A 15,537-nucleotide genomic window follows, 5' to 3' on the forward strand; every position below is an offset into this window, starting at 1 on the left:
CTTCCACGCATGCGTCGAATCCATTCAACGCATGCGGGAGATTTCTGTCCGCTGGTTAGGTGTACTAACCAGCGGACATGTCGGACGGACGGGTTACCAGCCGACAAGTTTTAAAGCATGCTTTAAAACTTTTGTCTGCTGGAAACCTGTCTGCTAGGCTGTACACGAGGTCGGATCTGTCCGCTGAAACTGGTCTGCGGACCAGTTTTAGCAGACATGTTCGGTCGTGTGTACAAGGCCTGAAAGTAGGGGCCTGCCGTATATACTCTGCAGAAATTTGGCCCTTAGGTGTTGGTGTTGCCACAACACTGTAAGCCCTCACAGTTACTCTTGGTGGGTGCTGGAACGCCCTGCTGTAAAATATTATATCAAGAATTGTTGAACAGTGTTAGAAAAATTGGGCCTTTGGTGGTGGGTGCCACAACACTGCAACCCCTCACAGATACTCTAGTTGGAGCGCAGGAATGAGCCCTGCTGCAAGGTATTGCATCAAAAATGAGGAGGATCAAGAGGATAGTCACTCAGCATAACAGGATAGTCACTCAGCATCAGCATAGGCAGTCTTGAAGGGATCTGACATTTCAAAAAAAAATATTTAGTTACATCAGCATCAGGTGCTTGGTAGCTGGTGGTGATCCAAGACGGATTCATTTTTATAAAGGTCAGTCGATCAACCGAGTCGGTGGACAGGCGCACCCTGTGATGGGTTACAAAGCCTTCAGCAGCACTGAATGTGCGTTCCGAAAGAACGTTGGATGCAGGACAGGCCAAGTAGCTCAATTGCATACTGTGCAAGCTCTGGCCAGTGATCCATCCTCAAGACCAAGTAGCCCAGAGGATTTTCGGTGGGAAAGGTGTCCAAGTCTGATCTTGCCCCTAGGTATTCCCGCACCATGTAAATCAGACGCTGGCGATGGTTGCTGGAACCGATCATACCTTGGGGCTGCGGACTAAAAAATTGTCTAAACGCATCGGTCAGACGGCCACCTTCTCCACCGCTCCTTCTTTGACTGACCGAAGCCTAAGCAACACGTTGTCCAAGACCAGGAATTTGTAACCTCCCAGTCTCTGGGAACGTGTTGCACAGACCTTTCTGCAAGGCCTCCCGAAGATGTTTCATCCTCTGCTCTCTCTGCGATGGCAAGATAAGGTCCGCAATCTTACCCTTGTAACGTGGATCAAGGAGGGTTGCCAGGGAGGCCATGCAGTAGGGCTGTCAAATATAATCGATGCAGCGATGCATCGCGATTCGACCAGCGGCGATTCTGCATCGATGCGGTTGCTTTAAATAATCGATGCATGTTGATGACGTCATCGTCGCGTCCTGCCGCGCGGAGCCGAAGTTTTGCCGCCTTCCCCTGTGTCACACTCGGAGTCCTGAGGAGAGGAGACGGACACGTGCAGCTCCAGCACAGCGGAGCCCCCCCCCCCCAGAGCGCTCAGACACTTAGCTTTCCTCCGAGTCCCCAGCCGAAGTAAGCGCCGTCTTTTTCCGCCTTCCGCCGACGTCATCCACAGCCGCCCTGTGTCACTTGCTTCACTGGCAGACACGTGAGAGGAGACAGAGTGACACCTGTTGTGAGTTCCGGTCCCAGTTCCCAGAGCTGTCCTCCTCAGCTTACCATTACTATGCAGCGTGCACTGCAGGCTGCCTGGTACAGGGGGAGAACGTTGCCGACTCACAACTGGCTGCTTTTCACCTCTTCCCCACCATCATGCCATTTGAGCGCTCCATCTGAGGCATTGAAAGAGGAATAGGATTCACCACTAGCCCATACCAGCTGAGACATCTCTACACACGCTGAACCCTTGGGGAGATCAAACAAAAAATAGAGGAAAAATAGAGGGACTTACGAGTTCGGTGCTCGTGGATACGAGCCTGAGATCTCTCACTTACACGTGAGTGCACTCCCACTCGTCAAGACCCCAATTTACAGCCCCCCTTTGTGACGTTATTTCACCATCAGCTTTTTTGTTGTCTTTTTACTTTGTTTTTTCATATAACACACTGGACGGAGATCCTTATGTGCTATCTATCTGTGGACTATAAGCATCCAGACCAGGTTGATCTAAACATATTGCGGCTAATTTGAGGTGAGCAGCTGGGTCCACCAAAGGTGTATAGATGTAATCTTGGTGTTGGCTCAACTACTCTATCCCACTGACATTCCGGATCCGAGGGTCTTATATGTACTTTTTCCAGAACTATTCTCAGTGCTTTTTTCCTTAAAAGTGTGTGTTTTTTGTATTATTATTTATACAACACCTGCACCGTTGGAGATTGGATTCATTTTTGATGAAACACACCCATACACGGCAGAATTGTGCCAGATCTGGACTTTTTTCAGAGTGCCGGATTTTATCAAGGATTATTTCTTTTATTCACCATTATTGTATATGTTAGATATTATACTCACTAGTTACTTTGTAGTATATCACCTTATTCCACTATCTGTCCCTCATATTTTACAGCGCAAGTATTTTATTTGACACAAATGGCATATGTTGTTGTAGCTGTTTGTTCAATGCCAGTGTGCCACGAAGATTGGAGAAGGAGAGATAGAGATCACTTTACCAACCGTTTCACTTTCACCGAGTGACCACGGTGGCTAGCAGTAGCACAGATCACAGATAAGATGAGGGTGCATTGTTTTAACACGTAGCGACGGTGCATGGGGTAGAATAATCATCTCCTGAATCATGTCTGCAGTCTCTGACCATCTCCTGTAGTAGGTCTTCAGTCTCTGACCATCTCCTGTAGCAGGTCTGCAGTCTCTGTCCATCTCCTGTAGCATGTCTGCAGTCTCTGACCATCTCTTGTAGCATGTCTGCAGTCTCTGACCATCTCCTGTAGCATGTCTGCAGTCTCTGACCATCTCTTGTAGCATGTCTGCAGTCTCTGACCATCTCTTGTAGCATGTCTGCAGTCTCTGACCATCTCCTGTAGCATGTCTGCAGTCTCTGACCATCTCCTGTAGCATGTCTGCAGTCTCTGACCATCTCCTGTAACATGTCTGCAGTCTCTGACCATCTCCTGTAGCATGTCTGCTGTGTTTAGACTTTGCTACATGCAGGAAGTGTTATTGTGTGTTTTTTTTTTTTTTTTTAAGAACAGATAGAAAAAAAAAATGGAGTACTTAATTTTTTTTTGATGAAAGCCATGCGCACTTGCGCTGCAATCGTGATGCATCGCGGAATCGAATCGAATCGAATCGTGGACTTGATAATCGTAATCGCATCGTATCGTGAGATCAGTGAAGATGCGCAGCCCTACCATGCAGCATAGGTTTGCTGAGGCATTCGGTCCAGAGTCCTCTGGGTCAGTGAGGACGACATGATCTGCAGACACCTCCTCCCAGCCACGTACAAGTCCATGTGTTTCTTGGGACTGTAATTGATCCCTTGAAGACTGCTCCTGATGCTAAGTGGTAGGCTCCACCTCCATGCTGACACAATCCTCCTCCTCCTCTTCCTGTGTAATGGGTAGGCCATCAGGAACGCTGTCTGGATAAAGGGGGCCTTAAGAGGTAAGGAAGTCCTCCTCTTCCTCCCTCTGTTCTGCCTCAAGTGCCCTGTCCATTATTCCATGCAGCGTGTGCTCCAACAGGTAGACAAGAGGGACAGTGTCACTGATGCATGCACTGCCACTGCTCACCATCCTTATGGCTTCCTCAAATGGTGACAGGACAATGCATGCATTCCTGATCATGGCCCACTGGCGTGGGGGAAAAAAACAAGCTCCCCTGACCCTGTCCTGGTGCCATATTGGCACAGATACCTATTGATGGCCCTCTGCTGCGTGTGCAGCCGCTGCTGCATGGCCAAAGTAGAGTTCCACCTGGTGGGCATGTCACAGATTAGGCGGTTCTTGGGCAGGTTGTATTCCTTTTGGAGGTCAGCCAGCCGAGCACTGGCATTATATGACCGGCGGAAATGCACACAGAGTTTCCTGGCCTGCTTCAGGACATCCTGCAAGCCCGGGTACCTGCCCAAAAACTGCTGCACCACCAAGTTAAGAAAGTGAGCTAAACAGGGCACATGGGTCAGTTGTCCCTGTCGGAGGGCGGAGAGGAGGTTGGTGCCATTGTCGCAAACCACCACTCTGAGCCTGCCCCTGCAGAGCTGACAGAACCTCTGCCCCAGTGTGGCTCCTGTCACCCAAACACACCAGCTCAAGCACCGCATGACATCTTTTTGCCTGCGTACTTGCGTAGCTCCTTGAACGCCTACGGAGCACCGCTGGTTCCGAGGACAAAGAACAGGAAGAGGCCATGGAGGGAGTGCGGTGCCATTCGGTGTGATGCAGTCGGTGTGCTGCCCTTAAGCTGGCCCTGGAGGGCATCCTGCCTCGTTGGAGATGTGCCTCCTCCTCCTCTCTCTTATCAGGCACCCACGTAAAGTCAGTGACCTCATCATCCCCTCCCTCCTCATCACTGGAGCAAACCAGGCAGTATGCTGAAGCTGGGGGAACATGACTGCCAGATTACTTTCCTTCTTGGGCACCCCCTCTCTCTGGGCTCACGTTACTGCCTTCCTCTAACTGGGTACCATCATCGGAGCCTTCAAAACGCTGCGCATCCTCCTGCAGCATGTACCTAACACTGTGGTCAAACAGTTCGGGGGACTCCTGAGGAGGACATGGTGGGTCTAGGGAAGGAGTGACTGATGCCATTGAGCCAAGGGAAGAGCTTGCGTTGGCAGCTGCTTTGCCAGACAAAGTACCCTGAGCCTGGTTGAGAGAGGATGAGGAGGATGAGTACGGCTTGGATATCTACCAAGTCTTCGGCATGTTGCGGCTCAACACGGCCAGCTCCTGAAAAAAAAGAACAAGTGTGTCCCACCGCCACGTGCTGATGAGGATGCACCGTGTCCACGACCAGCACTGTTGTCTCTAGACGCAGAGCCTGCTTGCCGTCTTTTATCGGCTTGTAACTGTCTGCCTCTCCTTGTTGTCCTTCCAGACAACAAGGAGCGCATCCACTTTAAACTAAGATGTTTAATAAGTAACATGTAATAGGTTCAGTACCTCATTAAGTTCCAACTTGCCAGAAAGCTTACGGACTTCAAGTTTGTATGTTTTGTCATTTATTTTTAAAAAATGGTCATTCGTTTTCAGGACACTGTCAACCACTGTATAGAAAAAAAAGAACATTCATAAATACTTACATTTGGGTTTTTAAAATGCAACTTATATACACACAACAATTATCTATTAACTATTTTTGCCTTTTAAACCAGGTAAATATGAAATATATATAAATATTATATACATATAGTAAACATGTATATAAACCTAAAATTAAGTTGACCACGACAAAAAAATGTAAAAACACTTCTTTTATAAAACATAAAAAATACAACCTATTCCTGTTACACGCCAACAGAGATGAAGCAAACATTTATTCACAGGTAATTCTGATCTTAAATAAATGTAAGGGGATCTAGATGCAGATACGTGTTCAGTTTTTCAAGATTACTTCATCTTTTTTACTTACCGTCATGTAATATGATTAGGTTTTGTTTTTTTAGGGTTTTCATGATACAGAAATTGTGGGCAGTCATGAAGTAAGTTTGAATAGTAATATGCAAGATGATGTTAATTTTGTCAATAATCATAAGGTCTCAGCTTTCTTGTTGGACTCACATCCAAGAATTTAGGCCCCTTTCACACAGGCGTCTTCTGTTCAGTCATGTTTTTGCCAAGATAAAACAGCTTAAGTTTACATAAATTTTCCATCCATTTTTCAACCACTTCTGTTCTTTAAATGCAACAAAATGCATACAATGGAACCTTGGATTACAAGCATAATCCGTTCCAGGAGAATGCTCGTAAGTCCTCATATATCAAAGCGAGTTTCCCCATTGAAGTCAATGGAAACTAAAATAATTTGTTCCGCATTGACTTTAATGGTATGCAACACCGCATGTGGACAGAGGCGGGGGGGGGGGGCGCCGGAGAGCCTCGGAAATGGCCGAAAAGGCCCGAGGACAGTTTGGCTGACGAACTGTCCTAGGAACCTTCCGTGCATTTCCGAACGGCGCCAATTGGCTGCGATCGGCGCCATTCGCCTCCGGCGGCCCCCCACCTCAGGCCAAACAAGGCACTGTACATCGCTTTGGTCCAAATCCTGCGAGACAACACTCGCAAACCGAGTTAGGAATAATTAGAAATACAGTGCTCGTATTGCAAAACGCTCGTTAACTGCGTTACTCGCAATCCGAGGTTCCACTGTACTTGTTACTTGTTAGAAAAAACAACCTGTACAGAAGCAGATGAAAAACTATGTAAATGTACGACATCCATTTACATCTGTTTTGCTCATAAGAATGCATTTCTGTCTATTTTTCATCAATAGACGGATGGAAAACAGACAGACTTATGATACAAATAATTTTTTACTGTATTCTTTTGATAAAACAGACAGAAGACCAGTGAAAGTGGCCTAAGGGTTCTTTCAGACAAACTGTAAGCTTACCGCTCTCTGTAAATGAATCCACTGCTGATCACTTTTCAGAGGGTGGTATAGCAACAGTGCTACTGACACCTCCCGACACCTGATTTTTGTTTATTTTCCTCTTTTTAATTCACCCCCTTTGCGCCTAAGGGTAAAACAAATCTTAATGCTTAAGCCCAATTTTGCAACTTTGACATGTGTTAGTAAAACTGTATCATCACAACTACTTTTCACATCTAGGTAGATTATACCTTGTTATTTTTAGGACAAATTGGGCTTTCATTTGGCAGTAAATGGTAATGGATATCTCCTGATTTTTTTTTTCTTATTAAAGAAAAACTGTCCCAAAATACTACCATAACCTACCACCAAAGAACAACTCAAAACAAATTATCCCGCTTCTGACGATCCCAGCGAAACCCCATGTGTATGCAACCGTAGTACAGCTCAGAAACAATAGTGCACATTTTGCTTTTTTTTTTTTATCCTACCTAAAACACACTGACACTGACACTAATTTAAAAAGAATCCTGTCAAAAAAATACTGACCCTGATATTGACCTTTGACCCAAACGCTAACCCTGGCATTGAACTAGATCAAACCTTGATCTAGGTATTTACTTATTTTTTTCCTACACACACTTTTTTTCCTATCTCTACAAGGACAGAGATCTCGTCCATTCACAGAGACAGAAAACACGGGGATGGGCTTTACAGTAACTAATCACTGTGACAGCCAATCAGAGGCTATAACAGCGATTAGGTGACCCGGGATCGGACGCTCCAGGTCCCGATCATTATGAATGGAGGTGTGCAAACAGGAATGAACAAAAATTTTACAACACAGGACTGCACCGCAACTCTGAGCCAAGCGTGTGGCCCAATTTACTTCCATGGGCAAGTCTGGCAGTTCGGGGCATGTATACATCCCTATCAAGCTGTAATGCTAGTGTTTGGGTGGGTGGGTGTCCGGGGGTTGGTAAAACGACAGCTTGGTCATCTGTTTTCACCGCCCCTGGCCACTTGTGTGTCATTTCTGCCCTACATATAATAATTAAATAGCAACTAATGGATTAAATAAAGCCATTACTGTTCAGAGCACAAAAGTATCAAGCTCCTTGTTGAGACCCTAAGAGCTTTTTTTATTTTTTGCTTTTTTCACATCTTTCTTTAAACTTTTTTCATCTGAGTATAGAGCTACGGATATGTTTGTGCCAAGCATGTTTAAACCCACCTACTCCCTTCCTCTGTTGGAAGTCTATCTCAAGCATCAACTACTCTTGGTCAGAAAATGCTTTTTAACCACTTCCCGACCGCCGCATGTAGATATACGTCGGCAGAATGGCACGGACAGGCAAATCAACGTACCTGTACGTGCCTGCCTAGACGTGGGTCGGGGGTCCGATCGGGACCCCCCCCGCGCTACATGCGGCGGTCGGATCCCCTCAGGGAGCGATCCGGGATGACGGCGCGGCTATTCGTTTATAGCCACTCCGTCGCGATCGCTCCCCGGAGCTGAAGAACGGGGAGAGCCGTATGTAAACACGGCTTCCCCGTGCTTCACTGTGGCGGCGCATCGATCGTGTCATCCCTTTTATAGGGGAGACACAATCGATGATGTCAGTCCTACAGCCACACCCCCCTACTGTTGTAAACACACACTAGGTGAAGCCTAACACGTTCAGCGCCCCCTGTGGTTAACTCCCAAACTGCAACTGTCATTTTCACAATAAAGAATGCAATTTAAATGCATTTTTTGCTGTGAAAATGACAATGGTCCCAAAAATGTGTCAAAATTGTCCGAAGTGTCCGCCATAATGTCGCAGTCACGAAAAAAATCACTGATCACCGCCATTAGTAGTAAAAAAAAAAAAAATTAATAAAAATGCAATAAAACTATCCCCTATTTTGTAAACGCTATAAATTTTGCGCAAACCAATCGATAAACGCTTATTGCGATTTTTTACCAAAAATAGGTAGACGAATACGTATCGGCCTAAACTGAGGAAAAAATGTTGTTTTAGATATGTTTTTGGGGAATATTTATTATAGCAAAAAGTAAAAAATATTGCATTTTTTTTCAAAATTGTCGCTCTATTTTTGTTTATAGCGCAAAAAATAAAAACCGCAGAGGTGATCAAATACCACCAAAAGAAAGCTCTATTTGTGGGAAAAAAAGGACGCCAATTTTGTTTGGGAGCCACGTCGCACGACCGCGCAATTGTCTGTTAAAGTGACGCAGTGCCGAATTGTAAAAACCCCTTGGGTCATTTAGCTGCATATTGGTCCGGTCCTTAAGTGGTTAAGATTTGTTTTAAACTTTCCACTTGCTAGTTTGAGGTCATGTACCCATGTTCCTAACCCTAGCTTCATACAGAAAATACTGCCTTCCCATTGATGTATTTGAAAGTTGTCTTCCCTTTTCTCCAGACTGTACATATTGCGTTCCTGAAGACTCTCCTCATATGTTTTATCCACCATTTTTGTTGCCTCGCTGAGAAAAGGGGAATGCTTGGCATCAGTAGACATCCAAGATGCTTACATATTCCCATTTACCCACCTCATCAGCGCTTCCTGCTCTACGCAATAGGAGACAAACATTTTAAATTTGTCACACTGCCATTTGGCCTGTCCTCTACACCCAGAGTATTCTGTACCTCTTTCTGCCCTCTTAAAGTGGAGGTTCACCCAAAAACTCAATTTTTAACATTAGATTGAGGCTCATTTTGTCAAGAGGAATCAGGTGTTTTTTTTTAAATCGAAGCAGTACTTACCGTTTTAGAGATAGATCTTCTCCGCCGCTTCCAGGTATGGGCTGCGGGACTGGGCGTTCCTATTCGATTGACAGGCTTCTGACAGGCTTCCGACGGTCGCATACATCGCGTCACGATTTTCCGAAAGTAGCCGAACGTCAGTGCACAGGCGCCGTATAGAGCCGCACCGACGTTCGGCTTCTTTCGGCTACTGGTGACGCGATGTATGCGACCGTCGGAAGCCTGTCAATCAAATAGGAACGCCCAGTCCCGAAGACCATACCCGGAAGCGGCGGAGAAGATCTATCTCTAAAACGGTAAGTACTGCTTCGATTTAAAAAAAAAACACCCGATTCCCCTTGACAAAATGAGCCTCAATCTAATGTTAAAAATTGTTTTTCGGGTGAACTCTCGCTTTAAGAACTCAGGGCATTTAGGTAACTGGGTACCTAGACAACCTTCTGCTGAACAACTCATCTCCTCTTAAACTATCTGCAACCGTCCAAAGGGACTTTTCAGATGCTTCAGGCCTTTGGTTGGGTATTCTTTTTTTGAATCAAAAAAGGTTTTTTATTGAACATAAGATATATCACAACAGTTTCCATTGTACAAAAACTTGCAGAGATTTCACTCCGCAGACAAACACCAGATAAATGCCTAGGTGTAGCACTACAATATTGTACTTCAAAGCTCAGCACACCTGTATAGGTTAGTTTTATGGACATTGTAGAATTCTAGACAACACTAGCTCCCTGGGGCTCAAACCGGGAGTATCCAGCTGTTGAGACCAAATTCTTTCAAACCTTCCCCTGTGCTGGTATATATACTTTTCCATAATAAGAGTATTCCCCATGTGGGCTATCCATGAGGTGGTGGTAGGTGGTAAGGTTGATTTCCATCCCATTAATATAAGCTTTCTGGCTTGAAATAATGCTCTAGAGACTGTGATCCTGGTCAATTCCTCAGGAATCACATCCTCCAGGACCCCCAGCAAACAGCACAGAGGGTCTACAGGGATTGTTGTTTGAAACACTCCGTTAAGCGTACCCACCACCTCATTTCAATATCTGTAAAGCTTTGGACACCTCCACAGGAGATGAATGAGGTCTCCGATGTGCCGTCGACAGCGGTTGCACAAAGGGTCCAGCAACCTACCCATCTTATGAAGTTGTCGGGGTGTAATGAACTCTCAACAAGATATACAGTTGGGACACTTTCTGCGCTACATTTAGGGAGCATAAGATTACGGATTGCATAGCTTCCTCCCACTGGCCACCCGTAAGTTGGCCAAGATCCCTCTCCCACAAGGACTCTGCCTTACAGGGAAATGCTTGCAGGTGTTTCGCTAGCAGCATTTGGTCGCATTGGGAGATGAATCTTTTAGTTTCAGTGCTGGTGAGCAACACATGAAACACGGGGGAAGGTGACTGAACCCATTCCACTGCGTCTCCCTGTGCAGCAACCGCATGCTGGAGCTGAAGGTAGTAGTAATGCATGGTAGCAGGCAAGTCAAACTTGGCTCAGGGAAGGTCAGCAGCCTACCATTTGCAAATATGTGGAACAGCAGAGTTACACCATGGCCACGCCATCTGGGCCCCTGTTGCAACTTGACCACCTCCACATACGACTGATTGTTGCTTATTGTATAAGCGAAGGTGTTGGGGACTGTTTATTGGATTTCAAGAACATTTGCGCCTCCAGCCCCATTGGGATGGTCTCGGCACCAGAGGCTAGCAGCATCAGCCGCGTTGCCAAGCTCCCCGGATCCCGGGACACAGAACTGATCAAATCCTGCAGCTGGGCCGCAATATAGTACAGCCAAGGGTTGGGTACTGCCAACCCTTTACTGTCCTTGGACTGTTGCAGCTGCTCCAGTCAAATTCGAGGGGGCCTGGTATGCCAGAGCAGCCGCCTAAAGAGGGTGTTTACTACTCTAAAGATTTTCAGGTGTATTACAACTGGTGAATTGTGAAGGAAATAAAGCAATTGGGGCATTAAGATAATTTTGATTAAATTGGCCTTGCCCACGATCGACATTTTAAGGGTATTCCATGTATTAATTTTATCCCTGAACCGGGAAAGCAAAGGGTGCACATTAAGGGAGCAGTAATCCCCAAGTCTGGGCGATATCTGCACCCCCAAATATTTAAAACTGGATACCACAGGAATGGGACAGGAGTCAGGAAGGGCTACCTCCTCATCCTCATCCAACATCATCAAAATGGCCAAACTGTGTGATAATAGACATAACCCTCGGAAGGGAATGCATGGGGTCCCCCAGGAAAAGTAGCATTTCGTCTGCATACAACATAATCTTCTCGTGTAATGCGCCGTATTGGAACCCCCGGACGAGAGTGCTAACACGCACCAGGGCCGCTAGCGACTCTATAGCAATCGCAAAGAGCAGGGGAGACAATGGGCAGCCCTGCCTTATCCCCCTGCCCAGAGCGAAAGCCGGTGACATCCTATCAGCCACCCTAATGGTCGCCTGGGGAGAAGCGTAGAGCAACTTGACCCAAGCTATGAATCTTTCCCCAAAGCCAAACTTTTCCAGTACTACCCAAAGAAACCTGTTATAGCCGCTAGCAATAATCAATGTGAATTGAACATTCACTTTGCAAAGTGTCTGGCAACCTTAGGTATAAGCTTTCAAGCAGGTTTTATAAATGTACTTAAATGATCTCACTTTACATATTTAAGTGTTACCTTTATCATCTTCAAATGTGATGATAGCATGCAACGGAGGTCCAGGAAAAATCTCAATATCTTCCACTTCTCCCCCCCCATTTCGAGTTCTCAGGAAGTGTATAGTGAGTTTATCCTTTGCACGATTAGCTGGAATGTCAGTTGGAATTCCTTCTACCCTCAGCTTTTTCCTCTCCATTATTCCCCAGATCCTTCAGGAAACTGTTATCACAAAAAAAGAATTACTTTTTAGAGAAGCAATTACAAAGCAATGGTGCTATTTTTACTCAAAAGAGGAAAAAGTCATAGTATATACAAATAAAAAATAAAAAGTGCCAGGCTTTGGATAAGGTGCAATTTTCATACCAATACTAAAACAGAAGCAAGTGAAATCAAGAAGTGAGTTGATATTATCTGGGAAACAATGCAACTGTACTTAAGTAGGAAAGTCTACCCAATTTCGACAATGTGCCTTCTCAACACATGGGACTGCTGGAAAGTATATTCACGTTTCTTTTACAGGTGACCTACTGAGTAAAAGTGACCACGTGGAGGAAAAAGAAAAACTGTTTGCACATAAATGAATGATTGCATTCAGCACATCCTCCCATCATTCACTAAGCTATGTGAAAATTCACTTTGAAAAAAGAAAATAAGGATAAGTTTTGCTGATATTAATGATCATTCAGTTGTGTGCAAGCAAAATGTATTTAAGCTTTCCTTTCACATGGTAAAGCATTCTTTGCAAAGTGAATGTTTGGTTTATTTCATTCACCAAGTCACAGTTCACAAAGTGAAAATTTGCAACATGCTCACACATATGCGAACACAGACATCGCACACGCATTGATGTGCTGATCACATGCGATGTCTGTACAATGCGAGTTTAGCAATACAGCTGAACTCGTATTGGATTCGTACAAAAAACTACAGGGACTTTTTTTTTCCCCCGCACACCGAAATCTGATCACCCATGTGATCAGATTTCTGTCCAAATCCAAAGTTCACACTGCGATCTGTAAACTGGTCTGGGGATGTCATTAACTTTGTATTGACATCCGCAGTGGTTCGCAGACGGCAGTGTGAACTGCCTGTGGGAGAGATGCGATGCGGGGAACCGGCACTGGCTTTGGTACTGGTTCCCGCATCGCTATAGTGTGAACCTAGGCTGAGTAAACCAATCCCCAGGCTTTCAGAATAAAAGAAACTAGGAGACTAAAATGGATGTTTAGTAATAACTATTTTGTTTTATAAACTGATTAGTAAGGCTCGATTCACACCTATGCATGTTGCTTTTGAGCGTTTCTGCAGTGCTTTTTTGCGGTGCTTGCCGCGTTTTTCGACACAAGTTTTTACAGCAATTTTACCGCGATTTGTGTTTTGCATTTTTTTTTTACACTGTATATAGCTGGTTGCTAAGGAGGGGGCCGCCGCGTCCTTAACAACTGATGAGTCATCAGTTGTCAGCGGGCGAATGTAAAAAAAAAAGAATTGTCGGCTAAAAAAAAAAAAAAAAAACACAATAAAAAAATCAACGTGGAGTTCCCCCAAAATCCATACCAGACCCTTATCCGAGCATTCAGCCCGGCAGGTCAGGAAAGTGATGGGACGAGCTTGCGCCCCCCCCTCCTGAACCATACCAGGCCGCATGCCCTCAACATGGGGGGGATGGGTGCTTTGGGGCAGGGGGGCTCTCCTCCCCCTGCTTCTTCTTCCACTGTTCTTCTGTCTTCCTTGTCCGGTGTTCTTCCTCTGCCGCCGCTCCTCCTGCGATGCTGCGTCCCGCTGATCTGTCAGCGCCGATGTCCTGCATTAATTAAATAACGGCGGGGGCGTGGGAATCGGATTATGTCATCCGGTTACCACGCCTCCTTGTGATGTCACAAGCCCATTTCCCCCGGGCGGTAAAGTCAAAAGGGGGCGTGGCCTCCGAGTGACACAATGCGATTGCCACGCCCCTGCCGTTATTTAAGTAATGCAGGACATCGGCGCCGACAGATTAGCGGGACACAGCATCGGAGAAGGAGCGGCGGCAGAGGAAGAACACCACCGGACAGAAGACAGAAGAACAGCGGAAGAAGAAGCAGGGGGAGGAGAAGACTGGAGGATGAAGATACGGGAGAAGATAGAGGAAGAAGCGGAGGAGATTTTTAATAAAAGACTTGTCAAAAATAGTTTACTGTATTTATTAACACTACTTTACTTTTTTTAGTGAATGGGTAGGGGTACAATAGGGGGGGCAGGCTCTGGGGGCCCCCTTGTTAAAGAGGGCTTCCAGAGCCCCCCCTGCCCCAAAGCACCCATCCCCCCATGTTGAGGGCATGCGGTCTGGTATGGTTCAGGAGGGGGGGAGCTACTTGCTCATCCCCTCCCTTTCCTGACCTGCCAGGCTGCATGCTCGGATAAGGGTCTGGTATGGATTTTGGGGGGACCCCCACACCATTTTTTTTTACATTTTGGTGGGGGGTCCCCTCTGAATCCATACTAGACCAAAGGGCCTGGTATGGACCTGGGGGGACCCCACGCAGTTTTTTCCCACATTTTTTTTCCCGGCAATTCTTTTTTTTTACATTCAGTGGGAAGCCCGCTGACAACTGATGACTGATGCCCCCTCCTTAGCAACCAGCTATATACAGTTTAAAAAAAAAATGCAAACCGTGGCAAAATCGCAGTACTTGCGTTTAGGATGTGGGTCCATTGAATTCTATTACATGCAAAACGCTGCTTTTTGCGGGAAAAAAAGTCCTCGATCCTTTCCAAAAACGCAGAGGCACAAAAAAGCATTGATGTGAACATGTTCCATAGGAACCCATTGTTAAAAAAAGTTCCCTGCATTTCTGCAAAATGGATCAAAAAACGCATTAGTGTGAATCGAGCCTAGCTGTGAAACGACTAGCAGACACATTGGAGTAAGGTGAACTTTTGCACTACAGCACCTCATTTTTCAGGACAAAGCCAATGCAGAGGGACTACCTGTACTTGTAAAGTTTGAGTTGTAGTAGGGAGCAAGAGCCACATAAGCCAATGCCTCCTCTGTAGTGCCGGGGTCCTGTCCCATGCGGAGTGATACCAACTGCACTCCACCTCTTATCCCGGCTAGTGGTCTCCGGATTGGGGCCAGCAGCAAGAATGAAGAGATCAGGTAAGTGTGAAGCAATACACCGGGCATATTAGTATAGGGCTGTTTTCACACTGATGTGCTGTGGTTTACCCACACTGCGGCTGCAGTGCAGTATACCTGTAGCTTTCCTGCAGGTTTGCTGTGCTTAGCCATAGACTTCTATTATATCATGCGGGTTTGGCGCACTTTCTGAATACTGGAGTTTTGGTGTGCTTTCAGAACGTGCACCACACCAGCAGGATATAATAGAAGTCTTTAAAAAAAGCACAGCTAGCCCAGGAAAGTTGCAGATGCACTACGCTTCAGTGTGAAAGCATCCTTATAGGGGGCTCAGAACAGTAAGGGTTCATTTACATTTGCAGTTTAGGGGGATGGTAAAACCCCATAGTTAAGACATGTTTTACCAGCCCAACCGCACCCCCTTTAGCTGCAGTGGCCAAGGTTTATCCATGTCGCAGCCGCAGCAGGAGTTACAAGCCCTGTCATGGTTGGTGGGTGTAGAACCTGCCAAGCATGAACCATT

At 46.0% G+C, this 15,537-nt stretch overlaps 1 protein-coding gene across 4 annotated transcripts in view; it reads right to left on the reverse strand.

The window, feature by feature from the left end:
• The window catches only part of LOC120919291, a 109,792-nt gene that overhangs the window by 58,442 nt on the left and 35,813 nt on the right, over positions 1-15,537 (reverse strand). For all 4 annotated transcript variants that reach the window (XR_005744549.1, XR_005744548.1, XR_005744547.1 and 1 more), the window contains 2 exons: positions 11,915-12,115; positions 5,027-5,130 (listed from right to left, as the gene is read on the reverse strand). Coding sequence is in view for 1 of the 4 variants with exons in the window: in XM_040331372.1 (XP_040187306.1) it covers positions 5,027-5,130; positions 11,915-12,092 (282 nt within the window). In the remaining 3 variants the exon portion in view is untranslated. The remainder of the gene's footprint in view (positions 1-5,026; positions 5,131-11,914; positions 12,116-15,537) is intronic.

This window comes from Rana temporaria, chromosome 12, assembly GCF_905171775.1.
Source record: "Rana temporaria chromosome 12, aRanTem1.1, whole genome shotgun sequence".
NCBI classification, from domain to species: Eukaryota; Metazoa; Chordata; class Amphibia; order Anura; family Ranidae; genus Rana; species Rana temporaria.